The following is a 24,399-nucleotide window of genomic DNA, read 5'->3' on the forward strand; positions in this document are numbered from 1 at the left end:
GAAAACAAAAGACCACAAATAAGACAAGACTCAAAGTAAGTGGCTCACAAAAAATCTTTCATATATGTCTTATAAAAGCATCTAACTTCATGATTCACTGTAATCTTAAAAGAGCACATTCTTATTTAATCCATTCATCCACAAAACCCATCTTTTCCTTCAACTGAAATTGAAAAGACTAGATATATGACTTATAAGATATCTAACTATGACAGACCTGTAAGCGGAGATCTGAAACTACTTGAAAAACAAAAGGTGTCATTTTCTGAATCTATTTCAGTTTAAAGAGAGGTAAGGGAGCCTTTAATTAAAAGTGGTAGGAATTTAAAATAAAATTCTATCAATGCTGTATATCTCATAGTATTAGTGGATCTGAGAAATTAAAATAATCTTCTATTTCAATTACTTACTATCTCAATTCTATAGTATAGTTTGGATAAAGGCTGCAGCTGATGGAAAATGTACCCTTTATAAACAACTTTCTTATCCATTTTAATTCACTTAAATATTTATTTTTATAAATATGGCATGTGAATAAAATGGTGTGGACTCTGGAATCAGACTATCACCAATAATGAATTAGAATCCACTATAGTGAGCTCTAGGAATTAGGACAATTCTGTCTTCCCCATTTGTACCATGGGAATACCAGTATCTATTTCACAGAGCAGCTATAGAATTCAAGTTTATATAGAGTGCTTAGAGAAGTATATACGAAGCATACAACAATATATGCTATCATCATCATATAACTGACCCTGCTAAATTAAAATCTAAAAGGGACTTACGGGATGTCAATAATGGAAAAGTAAAGGGAGAAAAAAGCTAGTTCTACCACTATTTTCTCCTTGTTAGCAAAAGGCATTTGTCAGGAATGTAGGTTGACAGGGTTAATAGAACACATGCTATTTTACGTGCGTGCATTAATGAAAAGGATGCAGTATACGTTAAGAGTTGAGCAACCTTCATTCCAGTTGCATTCATCTCTACACTTACCCCAGACTCCGCCACCTCTTCTTCCTGTAAGCAAGAGCCACAAACATTGAAGCGTGTGTTTGAATAGGAAAGCACAGAAAAAAGACAACAGTTGAAAGTCAGAGAAACTATGGAGACAGAACAGAACAGAAAAATTTTACTAGAAAAAAATGGTAGCTTAACAGTAAAATGACTTTAATGGAATACAAGGTGGTAAAATGAATTATGACATGTACTGAAGGCCAAAAAAGTCCACAATATTTAAAAGTGTGCTTTTAGACCAATTATGTTTTTAATACATAATTAATTTAGAGGCTTATGTTAATAACAAAGCTTAACAGAAAATATTTATTACAAGTTTCCAGGGAAACTTTAAAAGAAAGAATAGAACTTCTGAATTTTTTTCAAAGGTATTTTTGAGCCATTCATTTAAGTGAGACAATGAAATTACAAGGAACATAAAGATTTATAATTTCATTTTTAAGTGCAGAAATTTCTCTATGTATTTGTTCAAGAAATTTTGAACAAACCAAAGCCAACTTAAAATTTAAGTATAAATATATCATGAAAATCTGTATGCTCCTGTATCTCCTTATACTATAATTGGGCTGAATCAAGATTCTTTATAACATTTTTATTCTCATTTTTTTGGCCCTCTCCTCTCTACCACTTGATTGGTCTGAGCATATCCCAGACTTGTACTCAATAAGCTCCAGCTGTGGCCAGCCCCAATCTGTTTCTTCAGTCAGCACACTGACTACTGTCCACACTACATAATATGTATCACCAAAATGGCCAAATACTTGCTTAAAGAAAGCTACATGTTTCAGTACTAGCTGACAAAATCAATTTAAGCAAAGTTCAGTCTAATCTAACTATAAATGTTTTATTTTTTCCTATACTGTATCTACTCTAGGCTAGACCATTCAAGGGAACAGTCAAGTTTATTGATTTCCTTCTTTGCTCATTTCTGAGGCACGGCTGGTACTCAGAAAATTATCAACTGGGCTGGCAGGCTCACAAATTCATTCAGGAACCAGGGTGCTAAAATACATGAGTAGACGGATGTCTGTGTAAGGTAACAGGGAATGGTGGAGCCACTGTACAGGCACATATAACAAAAACAAAAACTTAGAAACAAAGAAACAAACAAATCCTGCAGGTTTGCTTTGGTCCCTGGTTCTTAATTCTTCTGCTTCTACACTGCCGAGCAATGGCACCTCTCATTACATGCAGTGATTCTCAGGTGTGCAACTGGGTAGGGAAGAGGAGATATGACACACTCCTTCTTTCATATTTGGAGAATTTCTAAACTAGAGCAACCATCAGGTCAACTATTCCTAAAAACAGACTTCTGAACTGTGGTTTAAACAAAACAAAAATTCAGAAAACAATCCTGACATATGCTGATTCCATCCGGTTACAACAATTCCATCTCTTTTTGTTTCTTTAGTAGACTCTATTTCTTTTAAGCCACTGAAATTGTGCCTGCTCTGGCAAACATTTCGTTTTTAAAGCCCTTAGGTACTAAAGCTATACACACAGGCCTAGAAGAAAATCAGATAAAAAATTAAAACCCTAGTATCTTTTCATCCTAAAAATTACTAGGAAAAATAATTTACTTTAAGTTTTATATAATTTGAGGAGGCATTTGTTACTACATGAAAGGTGAATTTTAAAAAGCATTCACAAAAAAATAAATAAATAAATAAAAAGCATTCACAGAAGATCAGGTTAATAGTGAACACAATATTTTCATTTTTATTAAAGATACAGTATCCTTAACTCTGCACTTTCTAAACTGCTAAAGAATTTACATAAGCACCATAACTTGAGACAAAGGAATATATTTTAGACAAATGAAGTAGAACTTATATAGATATTGAACTTTAAAAATATTCAATAAAAATCAAAGACATGCAGACTAATACTTCACACATTTGGTTAGAACCAGATGAAAGTGTCTGTTTTCTCTGATAACTGCAGTAAAGATCAGCAACTTACTTATATTTAAGTTAGATGACATTTTACGTAACAATAACAATACAGAACTATCTGTGTACTCAAAAAAATTAAGAGAGAAGTAGGGTTCAAATCTCAGTAATTTATGTCATCCTGGACACATTATCTAACTGCTCTGAGTTTCAGTTTCTTTGTATGTAAAGGGCAGGCCAATACTACCAACCTTTAAAGGTTTTTATAATACACTATTATTTGAGATTGACATCTATAAAGCACTTAATACAGCGCACAATAAAAGGCAGATGGTCAATAAGTGAAAAAGATCACTTTCAATGCCACTCTGTAACACTTACACACTTCAATGCCATACCTCTGTCGGAACATCATAGCTGGATCCATGTTAGCAGAAGTCATTCGAACAACCTGACGAATTTCCTTGGCAATCATTCTGAGTTTCTCGAAATTTACCAAACCATCAACTTTGGAATCATTTCCTATAGGATAAAAGTAATTTTTTTAACTCCCCCAATTAAAATATCTATACAAAGGTAGCAGAAGTCAAGTCATTATTCCTGGAGGCACAAATCAGAACCTTTATCAAACTGCCACTTTTTGGTTTTAAGAATTGATAAACCCATATATGGTTTAATCCTGCTCCCAAGGAATGACCTAATGGGAGGAATTATACTCCATGGGAATAATGATTACGAACATTGGAAAGTGATAAACTGTGCATAGCTTCTAAGAGCCACCTCTTCACTGCACTGCAGGCACACCTAGTAAAGTGCAGCCCTCAGTGCTAGCTCTCCAGACGCTCGGCTCACTCAGGCAGGTACCTGCATCTAGTTTTTTGGCAGCAAAGTTAGTAACCACTTGAAAACTTAGGTTTCCACCAGGGGTCATAAAGAGTGACCTTTGGGCATACCTAGTCCAGTATGGTTGCTACGGTTTACAATGATTTAAAAAATTGTAAAATCAGTTGTGGACACTTAAAAAGTGGAAGACATCCCATGAAAATAAGAATTTCTGCCTTATGTGGAAGAAAAAGAGAGCGGATGGTATGTGGGGGATTAAATAATAGCACGTCTGTTTTCCAAGTGGTAGTAACTAGTTAAAATTAAGAGACGGATGGCTCATAGGGACAGACATCTTCAAGTCTACCATATACATGCCCTTCCCCAGAATTTGAATTTACAATCATCACTTTAATCATTAAATACAAATTTGATTGTTCATAAGTTACATAATTTTTGTTTGTTTTATTAAGTAGTTCTCTGAGAAAAAAATTCATACAACTTTCAAAATGGTCTATTTTTCTTTGACAAGAACAGGAATGACACCAGACTTAGCCCAGATGTGGGCTTACGCAGTTCAAACCACAAGGCAAAAAATCATATGTTCAAAGGGTAATCTAACTGTCTTTTTTCCACACCTGTCTTTAACACTTGGTGTGACCCTATTTATTTCCCATGGTGGACCCCAAGGTATCTCTGTGGAACACCAAGTCCCTGAAGCCAAGATGGAAAACCACATGGGTCTGAACACACGTGGGCTCCCTCTTTGTAGTAAATGGTACCTATCTACTGGACATATAAACTGTTCTGGGTCTCAAAATGAGTTGGAAACAAAATGACAATGCAAAATACTTTCAAGTCATATAAACATGTTTTGAGGGAACATGTAAGAAAATATATTTGAAGTCTCTAGTAATATTTTCTTAAGAAAAAGAAGTAATAATGAAATTAGGGGCAGTATAATTAGTTAATTGGTACAACACACCGAGAACAGTTCGAAAAGTTCAACAAAAATAGAAGAAATACGTTGAGTCATTAAAAAAACTGTCAAGGCAGTGAGGATCTGAAGAAATAATGAAGATGTGTGGCAAATTTAGCATTTCCAGTGCTCCACCTACAGGCCTCTGCTGATTTCAGAAAAGGTGACCATGAGCTGAAAAACTGAGCAGTGCCACCCTGACTTTTGAAGTTAGAGAACAACTTAAGTCTAGATAAATCTTCAATTCTTCGGGTTGGGATCTTTAAGACACACACACACCCACACACACACCCACCCACACCCACCTACCCACCCACCCACCCAACAAAATGTAGACTGGATAAAAGTTCAGTGTTACATTATCTCAAAATGTGAAATGGTTTAAAGTGATTTTTGGATTGCTAGCACTCCTAGCTGCCTGGCAGAATCAAGTTTTAATTCTATCTGGAGAAACAGAATATTGTCCAAAATTCTAGATTATTTCTGTAATTTTTTTATACACAACATCCACCTGGCCAAAAATAACCAGGTACATTTGGTGAAAATTTAATATGACTGAAATGCAAGGGGAAAAAAAAGACAACAGAAAGACTCATTAAAAAAAAATAACACCTAGATTATGGAGTTACTAGAGACAGACACGGAGAAGGCAATGGCACCCCACTCCAGTACTCTTGCCTGGAAAATCCCATGGATGGAGGAGCCTGGTGGGCTGCTGTCTATGGGGTCGCACAGAGTCAGACATGATTGAGTGACTTCACTTTCACTATTCACTTCCATGCATTGGAGAAGGAAACGGCAACCCACTCCAGTGTTCTTGCCTGGAGAATCCCAGGGACGGGGGAGCCTGGTGGGCTGCCGTCTACGGGGTCGCACAGTCGGACACGACTGAAGCGACTTAGCAGCAGCAGCAGCAGAGACAGACATTAAAGTAACTGGTGAATATGTGCAAGGTTATAAAAAACAACTCTGAGAACTCTGGTAGAAAACATGAAGAAATGAATTTAAATTGTAAATCTGGGGGGAAAGCCCAATAACTGAAATAAGGAATATGCTGTTGAATTTAACAGTAAGTCAGACATAGTTGAAGAAATAATTTTAAAATTGGATATTAGGCTAGAAGAAAATTCCAGAATAAATAAAAATATCCAGGTGAGACAAAATCAAAGTCGTATAATAGCAAAGCTAGAGAAAAACAGAGATAGAGAGAAGAGAATATTTTAAAGCAGCTATTAAAGGAGGGTAGATTATTGTCAAAGGAACAACAAATAAGACTGACAGTTGACTTCTAAAAATAACAGTGGAAGTCAGGAGATATTTCTGTTACCTTAAAATGTTGAAAGATAACTGCCAATCAAAATTGTGCCTTAAGAATGAATATTAATTAAAGACATTTTTTCAGATAAACAAAAACTAAGATTTTATCACCAATAGACTTGCACATAAGAAAATAATAATCAGTGTTCTTACAAGGAGAAAAATCCTCAACCATAGGCAAACTTTGAAATTCAGGAAGGGGAAAAAACAGTAACAATATCATCACACTAAATAAATATCGACTTCACTAAACAATATTAGTACCAAGTGGGATTTAAAGGCATGGCAACAACTGTATATAAATCGAGAGGTGAGAGAATGGGTATTTGAATGGTCTGAGTTCTTGCACTGCCTGACACACAGAAAAGTACTAATGGATAATACTACTCAAAGTAGTATCGGCAAGTATCAATGTTGTAATGTATAGGGTAACACTAGAAAATTAGCAAAATAGTGTGTAGTCAGCAAGTTAATGGAGGACAAATACCACTCACAAAAAAACAATTAAGAGGAGTATAAACTACACAGCTGACTCAATGGACATGAGTTTGAGCAAGCTCCAGGGTTTGGTGATGGACAGGGAAGCCTGGCATGCTGCAGTCCATGGGGTCAAAGAGTCAGACAAAACTGAGCGACTGAACTGAGACTACATGGCAAAAGACTAATAAATTAGGTTTTTAAAACTCAAAACGTGTTGTTCATCAGAAGATAATCTTAAAAGAGCCAAAGGCAGTCATACTATATATATATACATATAGGACTTACACAAAATCCTTAAAAGGTGTATTAGAGAAAGAGAACGTTATGAAATATAGGCAAGAAATCGAACTGAATGGATAAAAGAGGACAAATAAATATACAGAAGGGTGTCCAGACACATTAGTAATCAGAGAAATGAACATTAAATTACATCAAGATATAATTACACACCTACTGAAATGGGTAGAAATAAAAAGAATGAATTGACCAGGTACTGGAGACAGCGAGGAACAATAAGAATGCTCATGTCACTGCCAGTGTTCCACTTCAGTGGATTAACACCAAACTGTCTCCCAAAGTTGACTGTATGAATATTCATAAATTTCACTGTGAATTATATCAAACAAAAATGCATGTGTAGTATGAGATATGTGAAAGGATATTCACAGCAGCATTATTTGTATTGAGTAAACAGTGGAAACTATCAAATGCTCATCAACAGATTGAATGAATCCACTATATCGCATTTATGTAATGCAATGTCAAAATAGTTTTGAATAATGAATTACAATTACACTCAAAAACATGCAAGAATCTCATCACACAAGTCTAATGTTCACCAAAATAATCCAGAAGCCAAACCAAAAACTAAAAAAACAAATATACTCTGTGGATACATAAAGCTCGAGAACAGGTAAAACCATCGTATTAGAAGTCAACACAAGTATCTTTAGGGAAGATGAAGGTGGTAACTGGAAAGGGGCACAAGTGGGGCTGCTGGGAGGGAGGCAATGTTTTTTCTTGACTGGGTGTTGGTTGCCTGGGTGTTTGCTTTGTCATAATCCATTAAGTTGTTCACTTGTTTGCGGTACTTTTCTGTTTGTGTTCAGTAACTAAAAAAAGAAGTTGGGAGTCTGATCTTGGTTGTGTGTGAATTGCATTGGGTAAACACCAACATCTGTTCTTATCAATAATGTGGGTTTTTCCTAAGATTTACTACATTTAATTGGGTAAAGCTTTTAGTGACTTATAATCAATAGACTGAAAAATATATTAAATACATTATAATTCTGTAGAATTAGCTGAAGTTAAGCATGCTAATTTTCAAGTAACTTTAAAATACCTTCATGTAGAAATGTCATATCTTTCTTGACAACAGGAAAGAGTGGAATAATTGGAGGCTGCATGCTTTGACTACTAAGAATATTTCTGTATTTTGCCATGTTTCTGGATGGATCAAAAAGGTCTTGCAGATCTTGGAAGTGTTTCTCATACTTGCTTGGTAACTTTTCCCAAGTACCTCTGAGTCGTGCTACAGATGCCAAGTTCAAACCACTGCCAAAGATGAGAATAAAAACATTAAAAAGAGGCTTGCAAGAGAGGTAGGACGCAGGTCAGGTTAAGTGTATAAACCAATTTTTTTGAATGAAGCTAAAATAAGCAGATATATCTTATATAAACAGTAGAACCATAAAAAAAATAATAAATAAAAGGGACTCCTTGATCTTGTAAAACAAGAAAAACTTGCTTCAAAGGAACTACATTATGTGCCAATGGTTGTATATAGCTTTTTTTTAAGGGTGCATGTAAATGACAAATACAGTAAATCCATTAAACATACATTTAACTTAAAAATAAACTTCAAGCATCACAATGTTTTTGTATGTTTTACTTAGAAATAATTTTATGGAGACATTATTTATTTGAAAGTGGTATAAGTGATAACAAGTGCTATATAAATATAAGTGAGGCAAGTTCTGAGACTGAAAACCTTCTTTCTTTGAGATTTTGGCCATTCATGTCCCTGATTTCAATACTTCCATAGGTTCTAATCCTGTTGTCTGTCAAGTGTCTATATACTCAATGTCTCCTCTTTTGTTCTCGGCTACCTGACTTTTACCTCTACCACAGAATTTAAAATGTTCTCTTGACTTATGATTTTAAACTGTGGAATTAGGAAATCTTTGTTTCCTCTGTTTCTCAGAAATCATCTCAAAAACTATAAGGATGAATAAGAGAAATGCAGATTTCATTTCCACCAAAACTTAAGTGATATCTGTAACTCCTAAACAGAATGGCTATCAAAAAATAGTCAAGTCAAATCTAAGTATGCAAAATGCTGAAAAAGGAGGCCTGCAGCGGAAGATTTCAATGAAAGCTGTAAACCATAGCGCTCCAAAGCAGGTAACTTACTCCAAAGGCAAAACCAGCAATCCCCTATTTGGAACAACAAAGCAGGGTCCATAGACTGATAGAATTAGGAAGGGGCTGGACTCTTGTTCTTCACCAGGGAATGTCAGGGAAAGTAAGATTTAAAACAGTGTGTGCAGTGATAGAACATCTTGGCTAGAAGCAGTTTAATAGTGACACAAGACAGCAGAGAGAAACTGAGTTGTAAGCACCCAGAAAACTGTATATCTCCATTTGCTGGAGAGAAGTTAAGGGTAAAAAAAATTCACATACAAGCTCTATTTCTGCTAGCCTGGAACACTTCCCTGGCTCCTCTCCCGTATGAATCTCCTGCAGATAAGATGGTATAGGAAAACTCATGTCCTTCTAAAATAAGGAATGAATAAAGGAGCCATAACATGCTGCTATGAGGAAAAACACAGACCATAAAGAAGGAAGATGTTCCGACAATAAAAACTGGGACTGACTAATGACCCTAGTATCCATGATTCAAATGAATTAATAAAGTAAACAAAGAGCAATGAAGTGATATAAGAGTTTAGGAAAATATATATATTGATTTAAAAAATTAACAAGTTTAGGAAAAATTGGAAGAAAAACCACAACTATCAGAAAAATGAAAGCAATGCTGGAACCTACATAAAGAAAAAGATAGCTAAGATCTTGAGCAAATATCTTAAAAGGACTGACAAAAGCAATCAATGGAAATGGTCAGAGTTGAGGAGAACGACAGAGAAAATGGGCTTCGCTGGTGGCTCAGATGGTAAAGACTCTGCCTGCAATGCAGCAGATTTGGGTATGATCCCTGGGTCATGAAGCTCCCCTGGAGAGGGAAACAGCAACCCACTCCAGTATTCTTGCCTGCAGAATCCCATGGACAGAGGAGCTGGCAGGGTACAGTCCATGGGGTTGAAAAGAGTCAGACACGACTGACTCACACTTTCACTTTCTTTTCAGAGAAAAAATAATGGATATGGAAGACAAAGGCTATCTAAAATTTATATAATTGGTATCCTTGAAGCAGGAAACAAAAATAATGGAACTGAAAAAAATCTTCAAAAGTACAATTTGAGAAAACTATCCAGGAACAAAAGAACTTAATCTATAGAATAGGTACCACAGTTTCAGAGAACCTGACACAGAACTAAATGAGATGTAGAAACACCCACGTAAGGTAAATGACTTCAGAGACAAGAAAATAAAAGGGGAAGCAAGCTCTGAAACCTGCACAACTACATGGAACACTAGCTGTAAAGCAATTATCTATGAGGTTCCCAAGAAATAACATGTTAGAAAAGAACTTTAAAGCCAGATAAAGTGATAGCGAAGTTCAAAAGCAACAGAAAAATATTTTGAATATGCTTAGGATATATCATTTCCAAAAGCATTTTTAAGAAATGATTAGAAAACAAAATTCAATCAGGAGATAAGGAGAGAGAGTGATGTCAACATTATAGTGTCATAAGACATCCCTATCTCAACAACAAAAACTCAGCCCCTATCCATGAACAGTGGGACCCAGAAACATGGACCAAGGGACCAGAGAGGAGTCTTACCCACCAGCGTACTGGGTAACAGGCAGGAAGATTTGGAGTGGGGAATCTAGAGGAGACTATGAAATGGTTCTGGCCCCTTTCAGCTATGGACTGAGAACATATGCAGAACACTGACTTCGGTGGTCTCCTTCAGAGAAGAGGGACTTTGTGAAGTCCAGGTTTCCAAAGGAGAAGTTCGAGTGCTCCGCTGAAGTAGACGAGAACAGAAGAGTGTGAGTGAAATGGGATAGGAACAGCTTGACTTTGTTGGCATCACTCCTCCCCCAAGGAAGCATTATTGTTGTTGTTGTTCAGTTGCTCAGTCATGTCTGATTCTTTGCGACCCCATGACTGCAGCACGCCAGGCTTCCCTGTCTTTCACCACCTGCCGGAGCTTGCTCATGTCCATAGCGTTGGTGATGCAATCCAACCATCTCATCCTCTGTCGGCCTCTTCTCCTCTTGCCTTTGGTCTTTCCCAGCATCAGGGTCTTTTCTAATGAGCTGGCTCTTCTCATCAGGTGGCCAAACTATTGGAGCCTCAGCATCAGTCCCTCCAGTGAATATTCAGGATGATTTTCCTTTAGGATTTACTGATTTGATCTTGCAGTCCAAGGGAGTCTCAAGAGTCTTCTCTAACACCACAGTCCAAAAGCATCAATTCTTTGGCACTCAGCCTTTTTTATGGTCCAAATCTCACAACTGTACATGACCACTGCAAAAACCACAGCTTTGACTATACGGGCCTTTGTCAGCAAAGTAATGTCTCTGCTTTCTAATATGTTGTCTAGGTGTGTCATAGCTACTCTTCCAAGGAGCAAGCATCTTTTAATTTCATGGCTGCAGTCACCATCTGCAGTGATTTTGGAGCCCAAGAAAATAAAGTCTGTCACTGATTCCACTTTTCCTCTTCTATTTGCCATGAATTTAATGGAACCAGATGCCATAATCTTAGTTTTTTGAATGTTGAGTTTTAAAGCCAGCTTTTTCACTCTCCTCTTTCACCTTCATCAACAGGCTCTTTAGTTCCTCTTCACTTTCTGACATAAGGGTGATGTCATCTGCATATATGAGGCTGTTGATCTTTCTCCCAGCAACCTTGATTCCAGCTTGTGCTTCATCCAGCCAGGCATTTCACGTGATATATTTTGCATATAAGTTAAATAAGCAGGGTGACAATACACAGCCTTGACATGTTCCTTTCCCAATTTGGAACCAGTCCTTTGTTTCATGTCTGGTTCTAACTCTTGCTTCTTAACCTGCACACAGGTTTTGCAGGAGGCAGGTAAGGTGGTCTGGTATTCCCATCTCTAAGAATTTTCTGGTATGTTGTGATCCACGCAGTCAAAGGCTTTCGTGTAGTCAAGGAAGCAGAAGTAGATGCTTTTCTGGAATTCTCTTCCTTTTTCTATGATCCAATGGAGGTTGGCAATCTGACCTCTGGTTCCTCTGCCTTTTCTAAATCCAGCTTGAATATCTGAAAGTTCTCAGTTCACGTACTGTTGAAGCCCAGCTTGGAGGATTTTGAGCATTACTTGCTAGAATGTGAAATAAGTACAACTGTGTGGTAGTTTGAACATTCTTTGGCATTGCCCTTCTTTGGAACTGGAATGAAAACTGACCTTTTCCAGTCCTGTGGATACTGCTGATTTTTCGAAATTTGCTGGCATATTGAGTGCAGCACTTTAATACCAGCATCTTTTAGGATCTGAAGTAGTTCAGCTGGAATTCCATCACCTCCACTAGCTTTGTTCATAGTGATGCTTCCTAAGGCCCACTTAACTTTGCACTCCAAGATGTCTGGCTCTAGGTTAGTGATTCCCACCATTGTGGTTATCTGGGTCATTAGATCTTTTAAATATAGTTCTTCTGCGTGTTCCTGCCACCTCTTCTTAATAGCTTCTGCTTCTGTTATATCCATTTCTGTCCTTTATTGTGCCATCTTAGCATGAAATGTACCCTTGATATCTCTAATTTTCTTGAAGAGATCTCTAGTCTTTCCCATTCTATTATTTTCCTTTATTTCTTTGCATTGTTCACTTAGGAAGGCTTTCTTATCTCTCTTTGCTTCTCTTTGCAACTCTGCATTCAGATGGGTATATCATTCCTTTTCTCCTTTGCTTTTCGTGAAAGGCAAGCCAAAAGGCAAGGAAGCATAACTCAAGCCTAAACTAGATGGCTCTTGATCTCTCCAACAGGGGAAAGGGAGAGCAAGTTGGGAATGCCTGGCTGTTCAAGCCATGTGAGGTGTTGCTAAAGACACTTATTCTCTCTTCCAGCATCCAGAGCACTAAAGTGGGATCTCTATGAGTGGGAGGGAGGGAACAGATCAGAAGAGTAGCATGTAAGATTCCAAAAGGATATTAAAGGAATGAGGTGCCTGCTAACGCCTCTGGATTCCAACAGGAAGCCCATCCAGAAGACATAGAAAGTGAGTGTTAGCTGCTCAGTTGTGTCTGACTCTTTGCGACCCCAAGGACTGTAGGCAACCAGGCTCCTCTGTCCCTGGGATTCTCCAGGCAATAGTACTGGTGTGGGTTGCCATTCCCTTCTCTGGGGAATCTTCCCAACCCAGGAATCGAACCCAGGTCTCCTATTTCAGGCAGATTCTTCACCATCTAAGCCACCAGGGAAGCTCCCCAGGAGACACAGGAAAACCTCAATTGTAAATCCTCCTGATGTACCCAAGAGTACCTGCAGCTCACTGTGCTCAAACCCACACCTTCCACCCCTCTGCTACTGGCTTCCTGTGAAAGGTCCCAAAAGAAACCTCTGGAAGAGAGGAAAAACATACAGAAAACAGGCTGGAGTCTATGGGCGAAGAAGAAACCACAAATCTGAACTGTAGCACTACCTTTAGGAAAATAAAAGAGACATATCGGCATGTGACATGGTACATCCTAGGATACAGAGAAAACATACAAGCTTCAGCATTCTGCCCAAGAGGGAACAAGAAGCCTGGAGCAGGTGTACCCACACAATGCTAGAGAGAAAGTCTCAGAATCTGTATTAGGAATGACAAAAGGATTTTTTCCTCCTGAAGGCAATTCATAAAAATTAGAGAAGATGAAAGCAATTTCAAATGCAGAAAAAGCAAGGCAAAACTCCCTGAAGCATGAAAAAACAAGGAAACATGCCATCACGAAAAGTTCACAATAATCTTCCAGTAATCAAAGACACAGCAATCCATAATTTACCTAATAAAGAATTCAAAATAGGTGTTTTAAGAAAACTCAATCAGCTATAAGAAAACAGAAAGATGGGTCAATGAAATCAGAAAAACAATATATAATCAAAATACAGACATCAAAAGAAAGAACCAAAAGAGTATTCTGGAATGGAAGAATTCAGTGAATGAAATGAAAAAAATTGCAATAGAGAATAGCAACATCAAGTAGACCAAAGAGAAGGAAAATTCACTGAGATAAATGATAGGAACTTTGAAATAACTCAGAGTGAGGAGAAAAAAGCATGAAAAAAAGAAAAAAAATGAAGAAAGCCAATGAAGAGAAAAAAGAAAAAGAATGAAGAAAGCTGGGAAACCATTATGGAAGAAAACTCAAAACAGCCAAGATACAAACCCTTGGGGTTCCAGAGGGAGAAGGGAAGAGAAAGAAGACCACTAAAGAGGCACAGCTGAGAAATCTCCAAACCTGGGAAGAGGCCTCGACATCCAAGTTCATGAACCTAACAGATTACCCCATTATTTCAATCCAAGACAACTTTCTCCAAGACACATTATAACAAAACTGTCAACATGAAAGAAAGAATTCTACAGGCAGCAAGAGAAAAGAAGATTGTAACTTACAAGGGAACTCCCATTAGACTATCAGTAAACTTTTCAGCAGAAAACTTACAAGCAGGAGAGAGTGGACTAATACATTCAAAGTGCAGAAAGGAAAAAATTACCAGTCAAGAGTACTCTATCTGGCAAAGTTATCCTAGAGAAGTAGACTTTCCCTGGAAATCAAGAGCTGAGAAGTTCATAATTACTAGATCTGCCTTATAAGAAATGCTAAAAGAAGTTCTTAAAATGAAATGACACGAATAATGTTAAAACATATGAAAATATACAACGCTCTGATGAACATTAAGTATAGAGTTAAGCTAAAAAATACTCTCAACAATGAAATATGATGGTATATTAACCACTAAACTAGAGAATAAAGGTTAAATGACGAGAATATAAAAAACACTTGCTATTACAATTTGCGAGTGAATACACTACATAAAAAGGCAAATTGTGACACTGAAAACATAAAAGAGGGGGCAGACTCTTGAGAGTCCCTTGGACTGCAAGGAGATCCAACCAGTCCATTCTGAAGGAGATCAGCCCTGGGATTTCTTTGGAAGGAATGATGCTAAAGCTGAAACTCCAGTACTTTGGCCACCTCATGCGAAGAGTTGACTCAACGGAAAAGGCTCTGATGCTGGGAGGGTTTGAGGGGGCAGGAGGAGAAGGGGACGACAGAGGATGAGATGGCTGGATGGCATCACTGACTCGATGGACGTGAGTCTGGGTGAACTCCAGGAGTTGGTGATGGACAGGGAGGCCTGGCGTGCTGCGATTCATGGGGTCGCAAAGAGTTGAACACGACTGAACGACTGAACTGAACTGAACTGAACTGAGAGTTGTATGTGACTGGAATTTTATCAGTGTCAAATAGACTGTTACATCTCTAAGAGGTTTCATGTAAGTGTCATGGTAACTAACCACAAAGCAAAAACCCATAGTGGATTCACAAAAGGTGAAGAAAAGAAAATCAGAGCATACTACCAGGAAAAGTATCAATTCACAAAGGAACAAAGCAACAGAGTGAAAAATAAGAGTAAAAAAGAAAGAAGGGACTTACAGAACATCCAGGAAACAATAAGATGGCAGGAGTAAGTGCTTACATATCAATAGTTACTCTAAGACCCCCCCAGTAGTGCAGTGGGTAAGAATCCACCTGCCAATGGCGGGGACTTGGATTTGATGCCTGGTCTGAGAGGATTCCACATGCTGCACAGTGGCTGGGCCTCAGCGCCACAACTACTGAGCCCACCACGCTCCAGAGTGGTGAGCCTCAGCCACTTAAATCTGCTCGCCCTAGGCCCATGGGCTCCAACTACCGAGCCTGTGTGCTGCAACTCTGATGCCTCCGTGCCCAGAGCCTGTGCTCCGGAACAAGAGCAACCAGCACAATGAGAAGCCTACACACGGCAACAAAGTGCAGCCCCCGCAGGCTGCAGCCAGGGGAAGCCCGCTGCAAAGACTGAGGGCAAGAGGCCAAGAGCTCGACAGAGGAGGAGATGACTGGGTGGCATCACTGACTCAATGGCCATGAGTTTGAGCAAACTCCGGGAGAGAGTCAAGGACAGGAAAGCCTGGCGTGCTGCAGTCCATGGGGTCACAAACAGCTGGACACGACTGAGTGACTAAACAAAAGATACATAAAGGGTATTCCATTCAATACCAGCAGAACACACATTCTTCTCGAGCATACACAGAACATCTTTCAGGTTAGGTCATGTAAGCCAAAAACAAGTCTCAGCAAATTTAAGAAGACTGAAATCATACCAGCTATCTTTTCTGACCACAATTTGTGAAACTAGTTATTAACAGCAAGAGGAAAAATAAAACATCTACAAATATATGGAAATTAAACAGCACTCCCTTGAACAAACAATGGGTCAGAGAAATCAAAGGGGAAATTAAAAAGTACTTCTAAATAAAGGAAAATGGATATACAACATACCAAAATTTGGGGGATACTTCAAGAGCAGTTCCAGGACCTAAACTGATAATGACAAATTTCTCAAATAAATTACTTAACATATGTAACGAGAAAAAGGAGAAACTAAGCCCATTTGAAAAATAACAAAAATCCAAGTAGAAATAAAGAAGAGACCAGAAAAAAACAATAGAAAATATCAATGAAACTAAGAAAGTTATCAGAAATAATAAAACTTACAATTCTTTGGCTAGACTTAGAAAACGAGAACTCAAATAAATAAAATATGCTATAAACTCCAGTCATAGGTGACTGATTCACCCGTTTCATCTCAGCTGTAAAGTTAATATGTCCTTTATATTTTGTAATGCATTGTGATATAAAATGTAGGAATACTAAGCAATTAACGTTGGCACCCCACTCCAGTACTCTTGCCTGGAAAATCCCATGGATGGAGGAGCCTGGTAGGCTGCAGTCCATGGGATCACCAAGCGACTTTGCGATCTGAGCGACTTCCCTTTCACTTTTCACTTTCATGCATTGGAGAAGGAAATGGCAACCCACTCCAGTGTTCTTGCCTGGAGAATCCCAAGGACGGGGGAGCCTGGTGGGCTGCCGTCTGTGGGGTCGCACAGAGTCGGACATAACTGAAGCGACTTAGCAGTAGCAACGTTACATGAACTGTCAAAAATGTAAATAAAATGTTCTTCATAACAAAACCAACCTAACCAAAACAAAGCTTCCTAACCAAATGTCTGACCTTTTTTGTACCCATCTTGGGGCTGCTCTCCACCGTTCTCTCTCATTCTACTTCCTTGATTTTAACGACACTATCCTAACTATGCTGTCTACTATCTCTTGTATTAGTACTCTAGTTCTTTGGTTGGACTTGCTTCTTTACCCTCACCTTGAGGATGGCCTCTAAGATATGTTTTTTACCATATTCTTTGGACACTCTACACAGAGATCTCTTCTGGAGTCAATCAGGTTTTTTGAGGGGCGGGGGTTGTTTGTTTTTTTAATGGAGTACTCCAAAACTGAGCTGGTAACGCTCAGATTCTTTACTCCATGTTTCCTATACAAACAGTTTCAATTTCTAGCCTTCTAATTGTCTATCAATGGCATCTGTGTTCCCTTGTTTTAGACTCAGCTGTTAAAAACTGTGAGGTAGTTGGTGTAAGTCCTGAATTCCACAAATGAGAAACTGGTCTTCAGTTTTCTCTTGCTACCACAAGGAAGAGGCAAGATTCAAATACAGATGCGCCTGATTCTAAAGGCCACTCTGTTAATCTCTATTCAACACTTCTTCCACAATGTCTAGTTCTATTGCATCCAATGGTTAAATTTCATAAAGGAGTTTTCTATTACTACGACAGATTTATGATTTAGAAGTTGCTATAAAGATTTTAATTTTATCTCTTGTGAGTACTAGAAAGAAATCATAATTAATTTTTGGGAGAGTGTGCACAGATGGAATTAGTTACGGTAGTTATTATGCTACCATATACAAGTACATGACCTTTAAAAGGACCACATTACTCCTACCCTCCACCTTTAAAATTAGACTTGTTTTAGGAGGAATCCTTCTGTGATCAGCATTGTGCTGGATGAGGGTCCAAAAATAAAGTACGTACACCGAGATTCTCATAAGTGAAGAGAAGGAGGAAGGTTCCCAGAAGCTCATGTAACCACCCACACTTCCCGGGTTTATAAACTTTGAAGGATTTTCACAATTCTAATGGCCCAGCTTGTCTGAGTGGCAACACATTCAATGATACCTCATATAGTCTGTGAGAAACAGGAAGAGGTCACCAAATGGTTGCATTATTTGTTGCTGCTGTGGTCACTTCAAAATAGCAGTTTTAAATTACTGCATTAGTATCACCAATTTGTAGTGCATTGATTTTTCAATGTCAAATCACAGTGAATCAGGTACTGCCTGATGCACAGTACAGAAGTCTGATGATAAAGACCAGGTATCGGGCATATATCCAAGAAGGTATAATCCCTCATGGGGGAGAAATGAAGAAAACTGGGCAGGGAACCACCTCTACTTAACAAAAAAATGTTTAAGTGACTGAAAGATGGAAGAAACAAAAAGAGAAAAAAACAGTATCACCAAAATGGAAAATATGTTCAATCTAACAACATTTATATAAAAATATATTCATTGAACTTTTCTTCTCCTGCTCATTTAATACCTAAGAAGAAAACCAGCTTCAAGTTCAGTATCATGACAAAATCATACAGAAATATTTGTACAAACTTACCTTATTATTGCAAACATGGAATTGAAGTTCTTACATTCTCGACAATGAAGTGCAATTTTAATAAAATGTTTAATAATCTTCATTCGTTTGAGCTGATTTGATTCAGTTAAAATCTCTGATGCAACCCAGAATGTCTCTTGGTTTACAATGTCTTCAAATTCTTTCAAGTGAGTATTTCCTGTTTTGGACTCTAACTTAAAAAGGTCATCAATATATTCAGTAGGCTCAATATTACGAAATAAATCAAAGTCCCTCATTGACAGCTGAGTGGCCACCTCAATAGTACTTAGTTGTAGCATGGACAGCTGGCTTTCCTTAACTAGTTCTTGAGCATCTTCATCTGAACATAGGGTTTCTGTTTCCATGTTATTTTTCAAATAATACCTAAAAGGAAAAATGGCTTTTATAAGTGATTTCACATTTATAAGAGCACTTTTCCTCTTTATCACTGTTGTCAAAACATCATTATAAAAAAAAAAAATCATTATACTGTTAATAACTTTTTGTCACAGACAGGGGTGGGGATGATTTGGGAGAATGGCATTAAAACATGTATAATATTATATAAGAAACGAATCACCAGTCCAGGTTCGATGTAGGATACAGGAAGCTTGGGGCTGGTGCACTGGTATGACCCAGAGGGATGGTATAGGGAGGGAGGTGGGAGGGGGGTTCAGGATGGGGAGCACGTGTACACCTGTGGTGGATACATGTTGATGTATGGCAAAACCAATACAATATTGTAAAGTAAAAAATAATAATAATAATAAATAAATATAAATTAAAGAGGTAAAAAAAAACCTTTTTGTCAGAAATGTCAGCAGAATATTCATTTAAAGATAAAATGGAAAATTAACATTTTAAATGAGAAGACTTTGAAGAAGGTGTTCTCTTATTCTACCATTTAACATCTATGAATTTAAAGTGTAAAAGTAACGTTGATTATACTGTAAAACTTAATGATTTTAAGAAATTATTCACATGTTGTGTGAACAATCATGTGTATACTCTTGAGAACCAAAGCTTTAATGAGGGCTCTATAAGGATGCAGGACACATAATAGGTACTATACAAAATACTTGTTCATGGACAGCATGAGTAAACTCCTGAATCAAGACTGTCTACAGTTCTATTTGGAAGGTGTTGCTGTACTCACTTTCTTCTTAACTTGAAATTTTCAAGAAAAGCAAAGAATGAAACCCATACAGAACAGAAACTTCCATTACTGATTTCTCCCTTGATAAATCCAAAACTTCATTCCAGCAAATGGCATTGATCGGTAGCCATAAAAAAGATCTTCATTTGCCTTTCACCTTTTTAGATGAACAATTTTATGACACTTAAAAGCTCAGAGGCAAGTAAAGAATTCATAATTAGAAAATATCTTCTACAAGACTGTTGCTGCAGAAGAGGTTACATTTTGTATCACAAGTGGTTTTTACTTCAGTCTTTTCTATTAATAATATATAGCTTGATCTAAGCCTGAGTTTGTGTCCATCTATTTTATATTGTCAAGGAACTATATTTATTTTTCTTCTGCCTTTAAACTATTCACATGCCTAAGAGATTACCATAAATAATGAGTTGAAACTCATACTGTAGATAATAAAATTAGATCTAATTATGTTAGGTTTATTAACTGAATTCTCTTAACATTCCTCTGAGGTTGGTTCTATTACTTTCATCCCATTTTATGATGAGAAAATTCAGGCACAGAGGTACTAAATAACTTGCTCAAGATCACACAGCCAGACCAGGGATTTGAATCTGGGCAGTCTTGCTCCAGGATCCATGCCCTTAACCACTACATACAGTCAGCAAAAGCAGAGTTAACCTATTCTCTCTTAACAGCAACCATGATGGATAGTCATTTTAAGGTTTCTAAGGATCTCATTTCACATATGAATCTGGGTTTGCTAAAAAGACTGTATTATTGCCAGAAAAAAAATCACTAAAAAACAAATGCTACTGAAACTATCTTCTAGTTGATCAAATAATTTTCAGAGCACATTTAAAACACTTTTAGAGTTTTAATATATCATAAAAGGAAAAGTACTTAGAAGAATTAGGTAAACTATGGCTTCTTTTCCCCAAAGTACATACTGATCATTTAAAAAGCAAATAGTATAAATCAACATACATATATATACTCAGATACATATAATAGAGATATGTATCGTCTCCCTCTGTAAAAAACAGGAGTTGGACTATACCACTGGTTCAAAGGCTTTATTTTAGCAGGAGGGCTAAAACATTTTTATCCTTTCTCCCACTTCTGGGTAGCACTTACAAGTGCTAACACTCTTAAGATTCCATTTACATAATTATGGAGACAACAGAAGGCTAAAAAAAGAAAAATACTATGTTAATTTTAGAGAGAACTCAGTGGCCCTAAAACATGATGTTCCTATTTAACATTATGTCTTTTAACATGGAATCTTCAAAAACACATGCAGAAATCAGTACATTCATTAATAAGCACATTCACCTTCCATTGAGCTGAATTCTATCAGCTAATTTGGAGAATTGGTCTGGAAGTCTTCTCTGTTTTATAACACCCTCAGGAGTAACAGAAACTTCACAGAGAGAGTATGTGTCAGATGCACCAGTCAAACCAAATTCATGAATAGCTTGACAGACAACTTCTTTAGCTGTAGTGTCTTTACTGATGATAATGTAGCAACTTTGCTGATCTGCTTTGAAAACTCTTATAACTTGATCAGGAATATCTGTATAAATACAAAACAGTATTCTGTTATTTTACAGAAACTGACTCAAACTCTTCAAACAATAATTTAGAAGACAATGATCTCTCTAAACAGTTAAATATATATTTCTCTTTCAAGGATGTTAAAAGAAATCATAGCTGCACTTATTAATAAATCAATGTATCTTTTCTGGTGACAAAATGCTAGTATATGTTCACAGAAAAACACCAAGAAAAAGAAAATAAAGCCATACTACGCATATGATTTGAAAGCCATGAAATTTTCATTTTTATAAACATTTTAAGTCATTAAATATTCTTCAACAAAATTTTTTATGGAGGCATAGGACTCCACAATCTGTATTTTATAATCGGAAATGAACCAAATCCTGAATCATAGACAGTCAGCTTGCATATCACGTTCCTTTATCATAAGTAAATTATGATAAATAATTTCCCTCCATCTCAAACTCTCCCTGAAGATAAACCTTTGTAGTCAATCTGATTTATTTCCTCAGGGACAATCCAAATCAAAGAGAAATGTTGAGTTAGAGGGCATGCATATGGTTAGGGTTTTGGAAATATACTTCTGAACTGTTCTCAGAACATTATAATGTTTTATCATCCTAGGGTACAAAGACAGCAATTTTAGTCACATTCTTATCAAAACTGTTTATGAATTTTTTTTTCCCATTTTGAAAGCCCTCTGCATTTCTTCCTCCAAAAATGTGTCATTATTTTGTATTTCACTTCTTTAGTTCATGGTGAAACTCACTGGTTTAATAAAACATTATTCCTTTTTAAAAATATTTTTTGTTATTCTTTATGCTTTTTCCTACTGAATTATACTAGGTGCCAATACAATCTACTATAAAGTGGCCAATGTCTTTTCAGATTTTATATTTATATATTTTAGCACAGGAAAATTTAAAATATTCATGTGGTTAAATCTCAGTGTTTGTGATGTTTGCTATTAGTATATTAATCCTACTTTAAAATAAATGTTCATGTAATACATACATGTAAATAATGATATTCCCCCCTCCTACTCTACCTTATTGCTTTTTCTATTCATATGGCATTGGCTAAAGCTTCCTGAACAAAGCTTTCTGAACAATTAGCCCATATGATGACAGTGGGCTAATTTTTAACGTAATTAAATTTAATTGAAAAGTGATTTTACAACACAAACAACTGCTAAATGTTTCCTCATGATAATAAATTATAAAAATTTCTTCCATTTTTAATTAGGAAAAATGTATTGTTGTGGATATTTCTATCATGTGTGTAATGGGGGTGAGCTAGGGATATTTTGGTGGCTCAAGTCACTGTATACGTTTGTGTAGCATTACCTTCTTAGCATTGTATACATTGTAAATCTAAGAGAAAAGAAAAATTACAAATTTGTCTCAAAACCACCTGAGGCATAATTCTAGCTAAATGAAAGAGAAAAGTAATGAAACAGATGTGGGAAGAAATAATTTCACAGAATAAAGTTAGCAGTGAGTCTACAACACAAAAAGACAAAGACTGACTCTCAGTATTGGAATAGTCAACTGAATACATGTGAATACAATTCCAGGAAAAGTATTCTTAGCCGACAAATGTTGACTGTTCTGGGTTTACTGTCAAACTGGAAGCACAATGCTTCATCTATTCAGGCCCCTTTTGTAAGATATATGCGCCAAACTGCCTTTTTTTGAGGTATGCAAAGATCTGATTCACCAAACACCTCTTTGCCTCCTGTTCATACATCTCTGAAAATGAGTCAGTCCCTCAGATGTTGCTGACATTAGGTTTCTAAGTCCACAGGCATAAGGTAGGCTCTTATGGCATGCTAACGATATGCTTCTCTATTCTGGGCTAGAAAATGCAGGAAGTTGGAAATTTCAGTTTTCCAAAAGAAAGATACTGGACAAGAGTTTCATTATCCCTTTTAACCCAATAAAAGGTGTCAAACAACTACTACTATTATCTGTATTGTTCCTATCCTCTTCACAAAAATAGGTCTCAGTCGTCCAGGGCTTAGAGGTAGATTTGTTTACTAGGTTTTTGGGGGTTGAGCATCTGCCAGCCGAGCTGGCTGACCATGAGGGAATGGGGAGATGCTCTGATTCTTTTTACTAATTTCTTCAGAGAAATTTATTCAGACAGACAGATTGGCAATTTGTACACATTTCTTCTCTTGCTGCTAATATACTATGTACGATGTCAGGGAAGGAACCCTGTGCATCCTTCCAAACACTGTATTCTGTTACATTCTCTTATATTCACACTGTTAAAACCATTTGTTTCACATGCAAAGGACAAACTGTCATATAGTCATATAAGAAGGAATCAGGCATTATAAATGGATAGCTCTAGAACAGATCTGCAAATGGAATTACCCAAAGGATATTACATAACCCAAATCCTGGTGAATTTGCCAAGATAATAAATGCCCATTTTGAAAACCAAATTTGAAAATTTGAGACACATTAGAGGAAAAAATATCTCCACACTGGTATCAGTGTTGGGGTAAATCTCTCTTTCCATTTTAGAACTGTTACCTGTATAATACATATATTTTCTTCACTAAAGTATTAGTGTGAGGACACTGTAATTAATGCTAAACATAATATTTGAAACATGGCAGACACTCACACATTAAATGATTAGTTAAATGATGAATATGAAGTTAGAATAAAGTTGAATCAAAAACAAAAATGATCTAATCATTTCAAATTTTAGGTATGAAGCTAAAATACACATAACATACACATAAAATACACATAATCCTGTAAGAAAAACAGACATTTAACAAGAATCTTGGAGAAGTACAGCATTTATTAGTCTTATAATTAATATTCCATATTAAAATTCTTACATAATCAGTTCAGTTCAGTTCAGTTGCTCAGTCACGTCCGACTGTTTGCGATCCCATGAACTGCAGCACGCCAGGCCTCCCTGTCCCTCACCATCTCCCGGAGTTCACTCAAACTCACGTCCATTGAGTCAGTGATGCCATCCAGCCATCTCATCCTCTGTTGTCCCCTTCTCCTCCTGCCCCCAATCCCTCCCAGCATCAGAGTCTTTTCCAATGAGTCAACTCTTTGCATGAGGTGGCCAAAGTACTGGAGTTTCAGCTTTAGCATCATTCCTTCCAAGAAACACCCAGGACTGATCTCCTCTAGAATGGACTGGATGGATCTCCTTGCAGTCCAAGGGACTCTCAAGAGTCTTCTCCAACACCACAGTTCAAAAGCATCAATTCTTCGG

General features: G+C 37.0%; 1 protein-coding gene across 1 annotated transcript in view; it reads right to left on the bottom strand.

The window, feature by feature from the left end:
• LOC104997593 (rap guanine nucleotide exchange factor 6) overlaps positions 1-24,399 on the bottom strand; it is a gene marked incomplete at its 5' end in the record, with an annotated part of 58,501 nt that overhangs the window by 21,175 nt on the left and 12,927 nt on the right. The window contains 5 exons of the mRNA XM_010852432.1: positions 997-1,020; positions 3,308-3,431; positions 7,850-8,061; positions 18,435-18,818; positions 20,923-21,163. Coding sequence (XP_010850734.1) covers positions 997-1,020; positions 3,308-3,431; positions 7,850-8,061; positions 18,435-18,818; positions 20,923-21,163 — 985 coding nt within the window. The remainder of the gene's footprint in view (positions 1-996; positions 1,021-3,307; positions 3,432-7,849; positions 8,062-18,434; positions 18,819-20,922; positions 21,164-24,399) is intronic.

This window comes from Bison bison, unplaced genomic scaffold (assembly GCF_000754665.1).
Source record: "Bison bison bison isolate TAMUID 2011002044 unplaced genomic scaffold, Bison_UMD1.0 scf7180017864311, whole genome shotgun sequence".
Lineage (NCBI taxonomy): Eukaryota > Metazoa > Chordata > Mammalia > Artiodactyla > Bovidae > Bison > Bison bison.